General features: G+C 39.2%; 1 protein-coding gene across 1 annotated transcript; it reads left to right on the forward strand.

Moving 5' to 3' along the window:
- Window positions 1-249: 249 nt before the first annotated feature.
- On the forward strand, window positions 250-17,139 carry nrd1a (nardilysin a (N-arginine dibasic convertase)). Its single transcript, XM_079614384.1, has 31 exons — window positions 250-319; window positions 651-951; window positions 1,217-1,466; window positions 1,717-1,798; window positions 1,900-2,053; window positions 2,260-2,333; window positions 2,437-2,532; window positions 2,621-2,743; window positions 2,830-2,887; window positions 2,964-3,037; window positions 3,131-3,200; window positions 3,566-3,643; window positions 3,792-3,912; window positions 4,228-4,286; window positions 4,406-4,460; window positions 4,615-4,719; window positions 4,848-4,971; window positions 7,627-7,713; window positions 7,801-7,920; window positions 8,070-8,121; window positions 8,294-8,444; window positions 8,532-8,659; window positions 9,571-9,733; window positions 9,902-9,933; window positions 10,020-10,158; window positions 10,272-10,319; window positions 13,944-13,996; window positions 14,084-14,167; window positions 15,742-15,949; window positions 16,059-16,148; window positions 16,257-17,139. Exons 2-31 carry the CDS (start codon window positions 776-778, stop codon window positions 16,470-16,472), a joined length of 3,270 nt encoding a protein of 1,089 aa, XP_079470510.1. The 5' UTR covers window positions 250-319; window positions 651-775; the 3' UTR covers window positions 16,473-17,139.
- The last annotated feature ends 1,285 nt before the right edge of the window (window positions 17,140-18,424 follow it).

Below are 18,424 nucleotides of genomic sequence, written 5' to 3' on the forward strand. Positions count from 1 at the left end.
TGGATTATGTTCTCTGGCGTTTACTTAAATAAAAAAGGAACAAGAATAAACATCGTGTCATTACAAAGTTTCGTAATCGATGGTGGAAATCCAAAGTAGGCTATCCACATTACCCATAGACAACACACCATCGTATGGAATGCTGAGACAGATGAAACAGATGTATTCACCCTGGCAATAACTTTGGCCAATCACAGACTCGTGTTTTACTACGTCAATGATCTTTGACGAATCAGAACTCTTCTTGTTGCATAGACGCAACCTACCAGTGACAGGCCCTGTGCTGTAAAGTTCGGCTGACCCATCACCAGGACAGCAGGTATGAGACGGCGATGAAACTTGACTAACTTTGTCAAATATTGCCAGGAGCTGAACTCACTTGGTCGTATCATATTTTAGATAAATTAGCTGAATCCGTTTATTAAACATAGCTAGTGAATCGCTGTGCCTTTGCGTCATACTACATTGTGTCTGTAGCGGATTAGCTTCATTGTAGCACAGTAGTGATGATCATTGTAAAAAAAGATGTCTCCGAAGTTAAAGTATTCCCTCGTGAAAGCCAGACCCGACTGTATCATTTAAGAGAGCGTACATAATGTGTTTACTTTTAATGGTGATCATGTTTCTAATATACATATCATTTCTTTTAGACTGAAAAAACAAAGTCAGGATCGCTCTGTTGAAGGCTGCGCGTGCGTTTCCCCTGTTTTGTAGCAGGCTCATAAACCGCCCCATTCACTTCAACTCCAGTGCTAAAGTAGCATCATTTCTCAAGATGCCACAAACAAACAAGTTCAAATGTGCTGCAGCTAGCAGCCCTGCTCAGTCTGCTGGTCCAGACCGGGGAGAACCACTCAGAGACCCCAACGCACCTCCAGGGGACAGTGGTGGAGATGACAACCCAGGGGACCCTCAAATTATTAAGTCCCCAAGTGACCCCAAACAATACAGGTAAAGGCCAGATGTACAGATTTAAAACTGATATCTAGGTTCTATCTATCAGTCACCTGTCTTATTCTTAAAACAACAAGTGAAACCTTTTAAAATATCATTTTACGATACAATATGTTGGCACTGGAGTACAGGGAGTCAACAGAAATATGAGATCACACAAGTAAAACCAAAGCTCTGGTTCCATCTCTTAGTGTGAAACACAACACTTCATGCAAGTGCCGATGACTAAACGGCTAACAGAATATTTTCTCTTTTCATCCAGATACATTGAGCTGAGTAACGGACTGAGGGCTCTTCTGATCTCTGATCGGAGTGGTTTAGATGGAAAAGCTGAAGATGATGATGAAGATTCAGAAGAGGAGGAGGAAGAGGCAGAGGGAGAGGAAGAGGAGGGAGACTCAGGGGAAGGAACGGACGAGGAATCTGTAGAGGAAGGGGACAGTCAGGATAGTGACTTTGAGGAGCTAGATGAGGAAAATGACAGGATGAAGAAAAAAGGATCTGAAAAACAGGTTTGATTAAGTTGTCTATGGATTCAAACTGTAATATTGTCGTAAAACTGTCATAACTACATTTAAACCGACTGATCTTAGTTTGTAGTTTTACTTTTAATTTATTTAGACAAAGTAATGTAGAATTCTAAATATCAATCATTTATCAGTTATCGGCTATAAAATGAAAATCGGGCATTACAGTAAAATAACAGGTTTAGTGTGTTGAAATGATTTCAGTGCATTAAGTTTTTTGTCCTCCTGAAATTAGTCTGCAGCGGCCCTTTGTATTGGCGTAGGGAGTTTCAGTGACCCTAATGACCTACCTGGCCTTGCACACTTCCTTGAACACAGTAAGTCACACCTGCAGCTGTTCTGCCATTACTGTATTCAGTAATGCTTTATTCTCAGTGATAATGTTTCACTTGACCGTATCTCTCTTCTTATGTCCCAGTGGTGTTCATGGGCAGTGAAAAGTACCCTTCTGAAAATGGCTTTGATGCATTCCTGAAAAAGCATGGTGGCAGTGATAATGCTTCAACTGATTGTGAGAGAACCATTTTCCAATTTGATGTGCAAAGGAAGCGCTTCAAAGAAGCCCTTGACAGGTGAAGTAGCTCTAAAGATGTGATCTTATCACATCATCCTGATGTCCTCTTTTTTTTTCTTCTTCTTCTTTTTTTTTAGAACAAGTGTGCTTGTAATAATTTGCACAATCCCATTGAGTATTTTCCTAACCAAAAACATTAAAATAAAAATGTTTTAACCTTTGGCCATACATAACCTTTTAAATAATGCAATTGTCTTTTTTCAGATGGGCTCAGTTTTTCATCTGCCCTCTTATGATTGAAGACGCCATTGATCGTGAGGTTGAGGCTGTGGACAGTGGTGAGTGAAGCTTTAATAGGTTAAAATAGTCTTGATAGCTTAAACTAGGCAGCTTAACAGCCTTATGTTTTTTTGTTTGTTTGTTGTTTTGTTTTGGCCACAGAATACCAGCTTGCTAAGCCTTCAGACTCTCACCGTAAGGAAATGCTCTTTGGTAGCCTAGCAAAGCCCAACCATCCCATGAGCAAGTTCTGCTGGGGTAAGTCAAACATACAAAGCTGTTTAGAGTTGCTCTTTGATTTGTTCTAGAGTTTCAGTTGCTTTTTATTTTGGTGATCGTATTTAAGGAAATGCACAGACCCTGAAGACTGAACCTAAGGAAAATAATATCAATGTTTACAAGCGACTCCGTGAGTTCTGGAAGAGGTACTACTCTGCTCACTATATGACCTTAGCTGTGCAGTCTAAAGGTAGGTAATGTATGCAGAACTTTACTTGGATATGGAATTTCTAATGGGAAATGATCCTAAAATTTCTTCTATTCTTAACGTCACAGAGAATCTTGACACCCTTGAGGAATGGGTTAGAGAAATCTTCAGTCAAGTGCCCAACAAGTAAGCAAAGGACTATTTAGAGTTCTGAAATTGTGATGATATGAATGCAATTAAAACGTTTTTCAATTGCTTCCAGTGGGCAGTCAAAGCCTGATTTTTCAGACCAGCTGAGCCCCTTTGAAACACTTGACTTCAACAAACTTTACCGAGGTATGTTAAAGAACTTAATACTCGAATAAAGTTGAACAAAGTCTGAAACTCCAATATTTTAACAACCAATATTTGGTTTGTGGTTTGTTCCAGTGGTGCCTGTTAGAAAAGTACATGCCCTCACCATCACATGGGCTCTACCCCCTCAAGAGAAGCATTACAGGTAAACCAGCCAAGGTGGTGCTCTGCATGGTCCTTTTCAGTAAAAAAAAATATTTACAGTGTTTTTTTACTGGGTTTCATTTTTAAAACATCTTTTGAAAAGTGTAGTTAAATCACAATGAAATCAACAAGGGACTTATGCTGATTTAACTCTATCTGTGAGCTTGAGAACATCTACAGTATATCCACATCTTTATGTCCTGCCCTATCTTCCTGTTTCAATAGCAAATATATAAAGAAAACTGCTCTCATAAAGCCATTTTATTGGGTCTTTACGTATTGATTTTGTTGGTCTGTATTGGAATGCCAATATTATTTCTCAAATAATGTGACGCTTAGTCAAAGCTTTTTTATGTCGGTCCTCAGGGTAAAGCCTCTCCATTACATCGCTTGGCTGATTGGCCACGAGGGAACTGGAAGCATTCTGTCCATGCTTAGGAGGAAGTAAGACCTTTCTCTCATGATTTGTTTTTTATTGAGTGGCAATGTGCTTTCTTTGTAACCTGTACATGTAATATAGTAAAGTGTTGTGCATAACTTTTGTACCAACGCCAAAAACGATTGAACTGGATCTCTTTATCTTTCTGACTAGGTGCTGGGCTCTGGCTTTGTTTGGTGGAAACAGTGAAACTGGTTTTGATCAGAACACCACCTACTCAATTTTTAGTATCTCCATCACTCTGACCGACGAGGGCTTCCAGAACTTCTATGAGGTTTGCAAAGGGTCACCAGCCCAAAGACTGCATTGTTTAACATGTATACACTTAGTTCATGTCAAAAAATAAGCAGTTACAAGGATCCTTAAGATATAATATTCTTTTCACACTTAATGTCATTATAGGAATTCTGGGGGAAAGCTAAGAAACTAACAGCTTTGCTAGATTATGTGTAAAATAGGATTACAAAGCCTTTGAGGCACAAACACACCCCTTTGCCATCCCAAATTATAACAGGCACGATTGCTTTAAAGTTTAGTCCCACTCAGAAGGAATGCATCCATGGTCATTTGCATATTTTCCTTCATTCAGGTTGCTCATCTGGTCTTCCAGTACTTGAAAATGCTTCAGACTCTTGGTCCCCAACAAAGGTAGGCCCTTTACGTGAAGTGTGCTACACAGGGTTTTATTGAAGTAGAATCTATGCACACACTACACTCAATAATGAAGCTTGAAAGACATTATGAAAAGCTTTGTTTTTCTTTGGCAGAATATATGAAGAAATTCAAAAGATCGAGGCCAATGAATTCCACTATCAGGAGCAGGTGCGATTAAGCATTTTACACTATTGTCGGCCTGTGAACGCTTAGCTGTTTCTCAAACAAAAATGTAGTATTTGTGTATTCCTGGCTATTAGAATCATTTTAAAATGATGAGTATTTGTGTGTAGACTTAGTACTTGCAGTGTTACTTTTACAGACTGACCCTATTGAGTATGTGGAGGACATCTGTGAAAACATGCAGCTGTTCCCAAAAGAGGACTTTTTAACAGGAGACCAGCTAATGTTTGAGTTCAAACCGGAGGTAGTTGTTCTTGATTTTAATTTATAACAGGTTTTGTAAAATATAGGTACATATTTGTGCCATTTTAGCATGCCTAGCGAAAGAAAAGAGGAAATCTTTTATAACTGCGGGCATTTTCTTTCTCTTAGGTGATCTCTGCTGCACTGAAGCTCCTTACACCAGAGAAGGCCAACTTGCTCCTTTTGTCCCCCGAGCATGAAGGCCAGTGTCCACTCAGGGAAAAGTGGTTTGGCACCCAATACAGTGTGGAAGGTTTGTACTTCTTTTTAATTTCAGTTCTTTGTTTTCATTCCGTTTGATATGCGTCCATATTTGTTCAGTCTGGAAGTGAAAGTCAGAATGCACAGTGTTGAATTGTTAACATTGCAGATTAAAGCTGCAGTCCGTCGTTTTTCCTCTTTGTCGCCATCTCTGTTCGAAATCTGCAATTGCAGTTATTCGCGGAATTATTAACTGTGCGTGGGTAGTAAATCGGCATGAAACAGCGCGGATGAACACAATGTATTGAGGAGAACATGTCGCTGTGGATACTGTACTGTCATCAGCAATGTCAGAGTATACTTTTTGAAAGTGTATAACCAACATTAGAATTTTCATCGGTAAATGTCATCTGAACAGTAAGTAACATTCACTTTTGTTCTGACCAAATTCGGGGGGTGGGGGGAAGCATTGCAGTTGGCTAGGCTATATCATGCTGATTAAATCTAACGATTGCTTATATCACGTCAAAACGTGAAAAATATATTTTGTTCTCAAATTATTAATGTTAACTACATCATTATTGCGTGACTACATTTAATGTGTATTAGGGCTACCTGTAGTTCAGTTTTCATTTCTGTGCAGTATAAATTCTAATTGTCATACCAACAAATTAATGTTCCTTATAACTGTTCCTCTTTGAAATAAAAAAACACACACGTATGTGTAATCAAATGCTTATTTAAAACTGTAATATAATCAAATTTTATTCACATACATTTCGAACCCCTTTTAAAACACGGAGTTCACGCCACCTTTCAAAAGCCCTGTCGATGTTTATCCTTGTTTTAGCTTGGGCTCGGTTGCAGTCTCTTTTTTTCTGTAGCCACTCTGAAGTCCGAAGTCTTTTGGGTTTTACAACTGGTGAATCTCCAGTTTTCACTGGTGATTGTCGCTTTAAACTTTAGGGATCCGCCATACCAAGTGCTAAGCTAAATCTCCACCTCCATCATCCACACACGCTAGCCGGGGACTCCTTCTCTATGTGTACAGAAGTGACGTAATGACGCAAAGACATGCTCGAAATTCCCGCGGAAATCCACCAGTACCACTGGAATTAAAATCATTATTACAAGCTTACCGTTTTGAATCGAGGTAAGGCAAGCAGATAGTTTTGAACACTGGCTGGTTAAGTTTTTTATCAAAAATGTCTTTTTTGATATTTTTAAACACAAAAAAGTGCCGGACTGCAGCTTTAACCTATTGCAATAAGCTTTTAATAAACCACATAATTATATACAGTATACCTAATATACTCATACACTTGAACAAACAAGCGGAAGTAGGGCCAGTTTGAAGTGGAGAACATGCGCTAGCTTATCAAAATGAATCCGTGCAGCCACTGCTGCTGTAGATGAAGATCTGATGCCAAAATAAGGAAGCCCCTTGGTTGTGTGGGAGGATTTTGGTTTTAAATATAACCACAGTAAACGACAACCACAAGATTGTGGGTGGTTATTCAGAAAGGAAATACATCTTAAGTCCAAGCACAACAAGCTGTTGCTTCCTGTAAGCATGGGTGGATCTAACTCTCCGTTCTCTCCAGAATCTATTTATTCTAATGTTCAAGATGTCATATTGCACACAAAAGTTGTTATTAGGGATGCACGGAAATGAAAATTCTGGGCCAAAACCGAAAATTCAGGATGCACTTGGCTAAAAAACAATAATAAATTATTAATCAATTAATTAATCAAACGTATTTAATAATCAACACTCAAATACCTAAAACTGAGTTGTACTAACATTTAAATTGCACATAAGGTGGTTTTTAATATTGTTTCTACTCCAGTTTGTTGGTAAAATATAAGTATTTAAACGACAATAAACTGTAAAAACTTGTTTTCTTGACAGATTTTTTTCAAACATGCATCACTAAAATATACAAAAATGTGATACAGTGCATATATTTAGCAAAATTATTATTCTTTTTTACTAGCCAACTAATGAGTTTATGGACATTGAATAACTTGCTTGAGGTAAATGTAACTTTAAGTGACATTACAAGCTGTTTTATTGATGTCTCTCTCCGGTTGAAACACTAATTGAGTGAAGTTGTAATGTATCTTTCAACATACTTCATGTTGACCCATGTTTATTTTGTGCTGTAAATAGTAGTGGAGAGGAGATAAGATGATCGATTCACATACGCTTGATCTGTTCTGCCGCTTGAACTCCGCTACAGCGATCTGTCAGTATTAAAGAGCGCCAAAACAATTTTTGTTTGAATTTTGTAATAAAATCAATAGAATTTTAAAGTTGAGAGAAATAGCTGTTTCAGCTGAAAAATGTCAGTAGCTGAAATTTCAGCGAATCCCTAGTTGTTATTTAAGCCTTTTTGTTATATAAATTCCATTTGATTTACATTAATGCTGAATAATAGTTTTTACAAAATGTAATTTAAGTAAAAGATTTGCTATTTCTTACTCAAGTGCACTTCCTTTCAAGTTGAATTTCCTTCCTTTCTCAGGCAGATGTGCTTGCTGAATCTTATTGTTTCCTGGTTTTAAATTTACTTGAGTATAATTGAAATTTATTGTTAGTTAATCGCATTATGCAAGAAATAGCATTAAGCAATTTTCCTCTTATATCGTGCAGCTCTGGAGACACAAACACTTGTCTGAACCATGTTTTTGTTGTCCTTTACAGACATACAGCAGCACTGGAGAGAGCTTTGGGTTTCTGATTTCGATTTAAACCCGAGCCTTCACCTACCTGTTGAGAACAAGTTCATTGGTGAGTGTCTTTGGTTGACGTCTTATAATGTTGTTGTCAGGTACTGCATCTGTAGCCTGTTTCATGACCGTTTGTTTTCACCTCCAGCCACTGATTTCGCCCTCAAAACCTCTGACTGTCCAGACACCGAGTACCCTGTCAGAATAATGAACAATGAAAGAGGGTGTCTGTGGTACAAGAAGGACAACAAGTTCAAGATCCCCAAAGGTGTCATTGTGTTTGTCTCTACAGTCAATATATCATGTACCCGATGTCTAATAGCACAACAGATTGAAAGGGGAGTTCAAAAAGTCTCTTGCCGAACCTCTGTGCTCACTTACCCAGCTCACACTTTCGTTTTCTTTCTCTTCCTCCAGCATACGTGCGTTTCCACCTCATATCACCTGTGGTGCAGAAGTCTCCAAAAAAGTAAGATCATGTGAAAAGAGGATCTTGTAAATGCTGTAGCCATGGAAACCCCATCTAGCCATTAGTGTCTGCTTAGGTCTTTGGAATGACTTCATCTCTAGTTTCTATTCTTGCTCATCAATTTACCTTTTCATCTGACCTTCTCTTTTTGTTCTCTCCTCTCTCCTCTTAGCCTGGTGCTTTTTGACCTCTTTGTGAATATCCTGGTGCATAACTTGGCAGAGCCGGCCTACGAGGCTGATGTGGCTCAGCTAGAATATAAATTGGTTGCAGGGGAGCATGGCCTTGTCATCAAGGTTAAGGGCTTCAACCACAAACTACCGGTAAGTAACAAGTGCAAATCAGGTTATATTCAGAGATTGGTTTTATTTTTTTTTATTTATTGTTTAAATTGCTGACATTTGTTGCAGTTGCTGTTCAACCTGATTGTGGATTATCTCGCTGATTTCTCTTCCGCTCCTGACGTATTCAGCATGTTTGCAGAGCAGCTGAAGAAAACCTACTTTAACATCCTCATCAAGCCTGAGAAGCTTGGAAAGTGTGTCTCTTTTACGTTTGCCTTTACGGCAGTTACACTTTATTTGCCCCTGTAACCCCTCCCACAAGTAGTGACATCGTATATTCATTTTTATAAGTTTCTTTCGTTTAGAAAATTTACATCTGGTGGGATAATGCAAGTCTTCAAATATTTTTCTTATCTTTACACTGCCAATCTATGGTGTGTTTTCTGGCCGCTATGCATGCGAATCAACATTCGAGCATTTGCACACATTTGTGATTGTGTTATGCCGCCATAAAAGGTCTAACGTTCATAAGTGTGGGATTGGCAAGATCTTTTAATGTAAAAAAGTTTATTTTCACAAAGGCTGCATTTATTTGATAAAAAATAGAGAAAAAAACATTAATATTGTGAAATATTATTACAATTTAAAAGAGTAGTTATCTCTTTTAATATACCGGTACTTTAAAATGTAATGTATTCCTGTGATGCAAAGCTGAATTTTCAGCAGCCATTAATCCAGTCTTTAGTGTCACATGATCCTTCAGAAAATCCTTTTCTGCTCAAGTAACAGTTCTTATTATTATCAAAACAGTTGTGCTGCTTCATATTTTTGTGGAAATTTATTTTTGTGTTGATGAATAGAAAGTTCAAAAGAACACGTATTTGAATTTGTAATCTTTTGTAACATTATAAATGGTACTACTGTAATTTTTGTCCTGCATTCTTTCTTAATGCCAGATAAAATGCAGTATGTGGTGTCAAAATGACTCTGGAATAGGCAAATTGAAGCATATTGGTATATAACACCATGGTGGGTCCCTCCACAACCCCTGCAGTCCAGAATACTAGTGGCTATATAGCCTTTGCAATATATTTAGTGAAAAAGAAGAACAGCATGGTCTTCCTCTCATAGCTCTCTCTCTGTCTGTCCATATGTGTCTCCTCAGAGACGTGAGGCTTCTGATTCTAGAGCACTCTCGCTGGTCAACCATTCAGAAGTACCAGGCTGTGCTGGATGGGCTAAGTGTTGGTGAGCTCATGGAGTTTGTGAGCAGATTCAAGTCTGAGCTATATGCTGAAGGACTAGTGCAGGGAAACTTTACTAGCACCGTGAGTTTGCACACTTTTTATACACACACATTGCTTGTTCGAGGAACATTCAAGGTCCAAAACATCCCATGAATGCTGCCGTTAGTGCTTAACCTGAACTTAACAGTGCTTAACATTGATGTAAACCTAAACCTAAATTTGTAACTTTTATTTTCTCATTACCTGTAGGAATCCATGGGGTTTTTGCAGTATGTTACTGAGTAAGCACTTTAATTTCTACCAGCTGTTTTGTATAGCAGTACCACAATGTTTTAAAAAATAGCATTGCATTTTTTTCCGCTTTCAGAAAATTGCAGTTCAAGAAGTTGTCAGTAGATGTCCCTGTTCTCTTCAGAGTGGTAGAGCTCCCGCAGAAACATCATCTCTGCAAAGTCAAGTCTCTCAACAAGGGAGATGCGAACTCTGAGGTCACAGTCTATTACCAGGTAATGCATGTCTATTTTGCTGATCTAAACCAACAGCAGCGCATTACATTTTGTATATTGTATTGCTATAATCTCAGTGATTATCCCTAATTTCTACTTCTGTCTTTTGGTAGTCTGGTCCTAAGAACCTACGTGAGCACACTCTGATGGAGCTACTAGTGGTGAGTATGACTCCGTTTTGGTAGCTGACTTCATAACGAAGGGTATTGCTTACAGTAAACATTACTGTAACACTTTACAATAAGGTTCATTAGTTAACAATAGTTAAAGGGATAGTTCACTTTGAAATTCAATTTTGGTATGTTTTAGCTTACCTCAAGGGCATCCAAGATGTAGGTGTCTTTGTCTCCGCAGTAGTTTCAATTTTTATATTTTTAGGTCAAACCGTTCTTGTCTGTCAGTGCAATGCAGGTCTATGGTCACCACCTCAAAGAGCATGCACAGAGAAGTCCAAATTAAACAATTCCCCATCGTAAGTGCACATTGATGGCCTAAGACACGAAACGAGCGGTTTGTGTGAGAAAACGAACAGTATTTATATCGTTTTTACCTCTTGTACACAACCACGTCCAAGTGATCTGAGGGCGCGCACGCTTCCTGGTGTGTGAAGTGTGCGCCGGAAGTGATCTCTCGTGCGTGTACGTCACTCATTGTTTACACAGAACAGAGATTGTAGGTAAGACGGCTAATAGAAATGGTACTAATTTGCGCTTATCCGGGATGTTTAAACCGACGGTAAAGAAAACAATTACGTATGTTTTCTTTCCGGCGCTTGCGCAGACTAAGCCAGAACGCACGCATACGTCACACACCAGAAAGCGTGCGCGCCCTCAGATCACTTGGACGTGGTTGTGTACAAGAGGTAAAAACGATATAAATACTGTTCGTTTTCTCACACAAACTGCTCGTTTCGTGTCTTAGGCCATCAATGTGTACTTACGATGGGGAATTGTTCAATTTGGACTTCTCTGTGCATGCTCTTTTGGCGCTTTTCCACTGCATGGTACGGTACTGCACGGCACGCTTTGGCGCTTTTCCACTGCATGGTACGGTACGGCTCGTTTCTGTACGGCTCACTTATGGCGCATTTCCACTGCATGGTACGGTACGGTACGGCTCGCTTCGGCTCGCTTTAAATGGTACCACCTCTGTTGAGGTTCCAAGCGTACCGTACCGATACTAAATGTGACGTGAAAACACTGCAGATCACTGATTGGTCAGACAGAATCGTCACTTCAGCGTCATTGTACACGAGACACTAAACCCGGTAGATTTAAATAGCCAGACAGCAGCCAACGCGGTAGCGCCTGTTTTTAGAGTATTTACTTGACAAAAAAAGATCAAACAAGAAATGGCTGAATAGTGGTCAGTGGACGAGGTGCAGACGTTCCTCTCGTCTCGGCAACTATTAACGATCAGTCCCACCCACTTTGAAGCGGTACTAACTGCAGTGGAAAAGCAACCGAGCTAAAGCGAACTGTGCTGTACCGAGTCGAGTCGTACCACGCAGTGGAAAAGCGAAGCGAGCCGAACCGTTCCGCGCCGAGTCGAACCGTACCGAGCCGAACCGAACCGAGCCGAACCATGCAGTGGAAAAGCGCCATTTGAGGTGGTGACCATAGACCTGCATTGCACTGACAGACAAGAACGGTTTGACCTAAAAATATAAAAATTGAAACTACTGTGGAAAAAGACACCTACATCTTGAAAGCCCTTGAGGTAAACTAAATCATACCAAAATTTTATTTCAAAGTGAACTATCACATATCTACATAAGTTAGCATGAACTAATAATGAACTGTTCTTATACAGCATTTATTAATATTTGTTAATGTTAATTTCAACATGTACAACTAATACTTTATTAAAATCTTGTTAACGTTAGTTAATGCACTGTGAACTAACATTAACAAAGATTAACAAATACAGTAACAAATGTATTTGCTCATGGTTAGATAGATAGACAAATGAAACCTTATTGTAAAGTGTTACCGTAACTTTATATATGTATGAGAAGTATAAGAACAGCATTCCCTGCTTTTGAGATATAAAGTATGTCTCTCCGGCCAGTTTCAAAAGAAGTTCTCAGTTATTGCTCTTTAGGGTGCTGAGCACACACATCTGCATGGCCATAAGCTCAACTCATCCACTTTACTTTATACTGAAGACTGATTTGGATACTGTCCAGTTCTGTCTTTCTCAGCAGTTACTTTAAAACACTCTGACAGCTTGAGCTTGCTCTCATTTTAAAGTGTCCGACCATTTATTTACTTTTGCCGATTAATCGCTGCTGATAACTTTTGGAACTATCAGCTAAAAATTTTTATAACCTTTTTTTCATGGTGGGCAATCCCTGACATTAGCTTACACTTTATTTTAACATGATGTAGTTGCTTGCATCGTACTTCCTCAAATAAGTACTGAGTAATATTAATTAACTACATGTACTTACTATAGAGTTATGGTTTGGTTTACGGTTAGTTACTTGTAATTATGCATAATTTACTGTTATTACTGTAGCAAGTACGTGTAATAACGTTACTACGCCAACTTAAAATAAAGTGTTACCTGGGATTATTGTTTGCATATTAAACTAAAGCCTCATTAAAGGGAATGTTGTTGTTGTTTTTCACATTGAATATAATGATAATAAAAACATTGTCTAATTAACCAGAAATTAGGGCTGCACGATATTGGAAAAAAATTACATTGCAATATTTTTTCCCCAAACGATATATATTGCGATATTGAGCGCCATAACTCCAGGCTGAAGACAATAATTACCATTCCATGATATTAATAATTTCACTAATAAGCAAGCTTCATTACAAGTGACAAAAAGGTCACTTAATATTTTATTCCAAAATTAGAACATTTCTGTAAACACAAAAGCAGAACACATTTTTAAATAAAACAGCAGCTTTACACCAACCCCCTGATTGGTTTACTGATAACTTAAAATAAATATATTTTTTATAAAACAACTTAAGCATTTTGGTTCACAATCTTTTAAGTCAACTTTTCTTAGCCAAAGTGCCAAAGTAAAGCAAAGTGCCAGTGTTGGTGTTGGTCATCATAATCATATGAAATAAACAAAATGATATAAAACGTTAAAGTTTTGTAATAAATCTTCTAAACAGATTAGAGAACATGTTTCTGTAAACAGAAAAGCCGAACACATTTAAACAGCAGCTTTACACCATAACACCTGTCAGCGTCGCCGCTCCCACCACGCGCCTCAAGAGCTGAGGGGGCACCAAAAAAATAGCCTAATGAAAAATAAATTATTCTAATGCCGAATTGCCGATATTATTTCAGTATAGAAATACAGACATCCCAAGTCTCCCGGAAGTTCCGCATATTGATAGCGGCTCACTGATGCCCGCGAATTAGTTAAAATCTCCGGAATCTAGAGCGAGCGCGCCCGCGAGACAGAGACTGTGCTCCAAACCGCACAGCACGTGCATGGCGGAGAGGGAGAGAGAGCAAGAGACCGCGCGCGTACCTCATGAAGCGCATGTAATGTCTCCTGGTGCTACTACCCTTCACATCGCATGTTCCGGCGATGTGACTATCGCTCACTCGCACATCGCGATGTCGATGTTAAAACTGAATATCGTTCAGCCTTACCAGAAATGCTTACCCTTCTGCAGCTTAAATCAGAAAACTCCTAAATAAGGCGACTTCTGTACTATTCTACTATTTTGGCTGCAGACTAAAGCATGTTCGTACACGGGCGGCATTACATTAACCCATGTCTTATCATTGTGACTGCTGTCTTGTAGATGCACATGGAGGAGCCATGCTTTGACTTCCTCCGAACCAAAGAGACACTAGGGTAAGTCTGCGGTGAAGGGGCAACATTAAGACATTATCTTACTCCAGTTGCTGGTTTTAATTAGTTGCACTCCATCTATTTTCACAGATATCACGTCTACCCGACCTGTAGAAACACATCAGGTGTCCTTGGATTCTCAGTCACAGTGGAGACTCAGGCCACAAAGTTCAAGTGAGCACTCGCTGTGCTTTTTTAGTTGCAGTTCTCACTGCTGCATCCGAATTATCTGATTTATGTACTGCAGCTGCTGCCTCTTGAATTCAGAATCATAATTAACCTTTATCTCCACCTCTATCTTGACTAAATTGCAGTGTTACTTTTCACTGATTGGCTCTCTTTAGTATTTCTGAAGTGAAATACACTGAATGTTAACAATACATCCATGTATTTAATGATGCATAAAATTGTATTGCTTCATAAAAGTCTATATTGATAAAGGTTGTTCAGGTACATCAGGGTTACCACTGGAAACAGGATAATTATTCAAAAGTGTGAATTTCTAAAAAAAATCTATAAAATCTAATAAGGTTAGTTCTAAAGTATTTGTTTATCTAGAAATAATCTTGAGGTCCCTATCAAAGGATTTAAAAAAAATCTTTATCCAGTCTTCACAAACAACTAAAAGTTATGAGAAAATCATATTTTATTAAGCAAGGATTAATCAGAACATTTTCATTCAAAATAAATGCTGTTCTTTCTTTAAACGTTATATTCTTCAAAGAATCCTGAAGAAAAGTTTCCTCAAATATTAAGCAGTACAACTGTTTTCAACATTGATAATAACAAGAAATGTTACTTGAGCATTATCTCAAGCCGAGTTCACACTGTATGATTTTGGCCACGATTTGGCCGCCTGAGACTAATTTTGCAAAGATTCCTCTGATCCATGGCTTAAATCTGAAGTCTTAAATCGTTAATTTGACTTGTTAACCGACAGCCAATTAATGACCGTTGTGCTAAAATTTGACCTCCGACGATATTCTGGCGGTGTCAGAAGATGTGACTCTCATACGACGACCATCAAATTGTCATTCATTTTTCAAGACAAGCCATGTCCAAAATGAACATTAGAGATTTCTTTGTAGCCACCATTTCAATCCCGCATGTAATGCAGCTCACAATCTCACATCACCGAACGCGTCATTGATGAAAACTCATCTGGAGTTTATCTTGTGCGTCCGTTTTTGACACCTCTTGACTGTCGTACAGTCTAACATTGACAACTTTGATCTTACAGTGTGACATGGTTTACAGCGGGGATCATGTTCATACAGTCTGACAAGGAACAATCGTAAAGGACTATTATAAATCGTAGTGTGCACCCGGCTTTAGAATGATTTCTGAAGGATCTTGCGACACTGAAGACTGGAGTAATGGCTGCTGTAAAATCTAATTATTAAATTAATAATTAATTCTAAAATAACATTTTTAAATGTATTAAAATATTTCACAATATTACGACTTTTACTGTATTTTTGATCAAATAATTGCAGCCTTGGTGAGCGTAAGAGACTTCTTTGAAAAAAAAATGTTTTTAAATCCGAATGACTCCAAACTTTTGAATGGTAGTGTGGTCAGGAAGTGTGGGAACCCTATTAGGTTAATAGTGCGTGTTGAGTTCAAATATTGGGGGCAAATATTTATGCACATTGTAAATTATGTAATCTGTTAATTTGGGTGCATTAATGTGGTCTGAAACTGACAAAAAACACTTTTCTTCTTTTCACACACTTCCTGCGCTCCAGCACTGAGCTGGTGGAGACAAAGATTGAGGAGTTTCTGGTGAGCTTTGGAGAGAAGATGAGCAGCTTGAGTGATGAGGCCTTTAAGACACAGGTGACTGCTCTCGTCAAGCTGAAGGGTTGCGAAGACACCCATCTCGGCGAGGAGGTGGACAGGAACTGGACAGAGGTGGTCACGCAGCAATACATCTTCGACAGACTCAGCCGAGAGGTGAGGAGCCCTGTTGCACATGAGCAAAGTCTGACAGCTCAGCAATGTGTTAATGATGAATTGTGGGAATATACTTGGACTTTTTTTTTTTTTTGTACTTGTACAACAGATTGATGCACTGAAACTTATGACCAAGGCTGAACTGGTGAACTGGTTCATGGAGCATCGGGGTCAAGGCAACCGGAAGCTCAGTGTGCATGTAAGTTTACCCGCATACCGCTCGCTTGAGATTCAACTATTCAGTGAATCTACGTACGCAACGTTTATACACCAGGCCCCAGGTGTTACAGTTGCATTGTCTTTTCAGGTTGTTGGTTATGGAGTAGAAGAAAACGACCCTCCTAGTAAGGAGCATCCGGCCACTGGAGAGGAGGGGGGCAGTAAGATGTCATTGTATGGGGAGGTTTCCAAACTCACCTTCCTTCCCGCTTCCACTTTACTGGCCTCAGCCACTACCATCACAGATATCCAGGCCTTTACTTCCACCCTCAATCTCTATCCTTACCACAAGATTCTCAAATAAACAAAAGCATGGACTCAATCTGCCAACTGGCAAGCAGGCACGCACCCCCTACCTCCATCTTCCATCCTCTCCTCCTGTCTTCTGTATCATACTTGAGCAAAGATGAGCACGGAAGGAATGGAGGTCTCCCCTTGCACTCATACGATGCATTCATATAATGAGCCCTGCTGTTGAAATGACGTTGATGTGAATGTTGTGTGATTGTGTGTGCGGGCATGGATGGGGCTCAGTTTGGGGTTCCTGCTGACAGACGCAGATCACAAGGTCTCATTATATCCATCCCTGGCTGTAGTGGACCTTTAAAACATAAACATGACTCAGAATTGTGTGTATTTTATCAATAGGCCTGCAGTGTTAAGTTTGTACTAATAAATTTATAATGTAATGACACGTGCTGAAAAGTATGAAATATATTTGAAGGAGATGCAGTAAGAGATTGCTGGACTGCTTTTTAAGTAGCAGTTGATGACGCCTGATACTGAGGATGTGTAATGATGCTTTAGAGGTGGGCATTTGAGCATGCAAGACCAAATTGATGATGCTTCTCTTACTGCTATAGCGTCATTCTGCATTTGGCACAACTTCAATCTGCAAACTGAGGGATGGTTAATATAACTGCTTGAATTCAGAGTGTGCAAATATATTTATTAAAAGCACCGTAAAACTACTAATGGCCTGTCTGCATTTGAATATTTTCATCTCCATTATGAATCACCATTAGAAAATAACGTAAACATGGAAAATGAATTTACTATATACTTTCGCAATACTGGATCCTGGTATTATTGGATGTGATAAATTGATTGTACCAAATGTAATAATTTTATCCGCCACAGAAACGAGTCGACTTTTCTTTTGGGCTGACGTCACAGAGCACACTTAAGGCAGGCTCACACTACACGACTTTTGGCTGTATTTTGCTGTCGCAAACAGATTTCCAAGGTCTGAAACAAAAAACCCCGGATCTCGGCCAAAACAGTGCTCATTAAAGGAATAGTGTATTAAAAAATTTAAATTATCCCATAATTTACTCAACCTCAAGCCATCCTGGGTGTAACCTCCTCAGCCAAACACAATCAAGAGTTATATTAAAAAATATCCTGTTTCTTCCAAGCTTTATAATTGGAGTGAATGGTACCATAGATTTAACGCCCCCAAAAAAGCACATCCATCATAAAAGTAATCCATATGGCTCCAGGGGGTTAATAAAGGGCTTCTGAAATTAAGCGATGTGTTTTTGAAAGGGCCAGAGGTCACCCTTTCCGCTTTAACTCGACTCTCATGAACGTGTACGGCTGTTGCCGGAAGTCAGTGATTAAAGTTTATAAAGTTGAAAAAAATCCCTATATTACTGCCCAATTTCTCTTTTTTTTGCACATATGTCTTGGACAGTGCAGCGAGCTTGATGAGAGGCTCTCTAATATCTCACGAATTCATTTGAGAATTTTTTGCCAAAAATTCATGTAGTTAGTGTAGGCTACCTTATCGGCATTGTGTAACCAATTGCAGACCCGCTGAGCCATACATCACAGCGGTCTGAGGACAGCAGCGCCAGGACAGTAATCTCAGACCGGTGTTGCGGTGGAGCTTATAGCATCAACCACCCAGTGGTTGGGTGGGGTTGGGCATTCGTTAAGGTAGAGCTTATAGTTAGGCCCTGTCCCAAATGGCACACTCCGGACTTGTGACTTCCTCAGAGTCCACACTTTGGTGACGTCATGTAGTGCAGACCTATAGGGCCCTTGGCGCGAGTCCACGTGGGCGCATTGAGAGGTATTTTTGGGACAGACTCGATTGTCACGCCGGAAATAGGAAGACGGTCCGGTTGTTGTTTAAGTATTATATTTCTACATTTACATATACTCAGTAAAGCCCTGACATTCGGTTCTATTTATTTAATGAATCATAATGCGATCGTAGCCTATTATTCAGCAAGCTATTTATGTTTATAT

This window comes from Phoxinus phoxinus (genome assembly GCF_949152265.1).
Source record: "Phoxinus phoxinus genome assembly, chromosome: 5".
NCBI classification, from domain to species: Eukaryota; Metazoa; Chordata; class Actinopteri; order Cypriniformes; family Leuciscidae; genus Phoxinus; species Phoxinus phoxinus.

Excerpts from the sequence above, each read along its gene's own strand:
- nrd1a (XM_079614384.1), top strand. The coding sequence starts at position 776 with ATGCCACAAACAAACAAGTTCAAATGTGCTGCAGCTAGCAGCCCTGCT. Across the intron at positions 3,644-3,791 it reads CTGTCCATGCTTAGGAGGAA|GTGCTGGGCTCTGGCTTTGT; the intron begins GTAAGACCTTTC and ends CTTTCTGACTAG. Across the intron at positions 10,320-13,943 it reads CTCTGATGGAGCTACTAGTG|ATGCACATGGAGGAGCCATG; the intron begins GTGAGTATGACT and ends GCTGTCTTGTAG.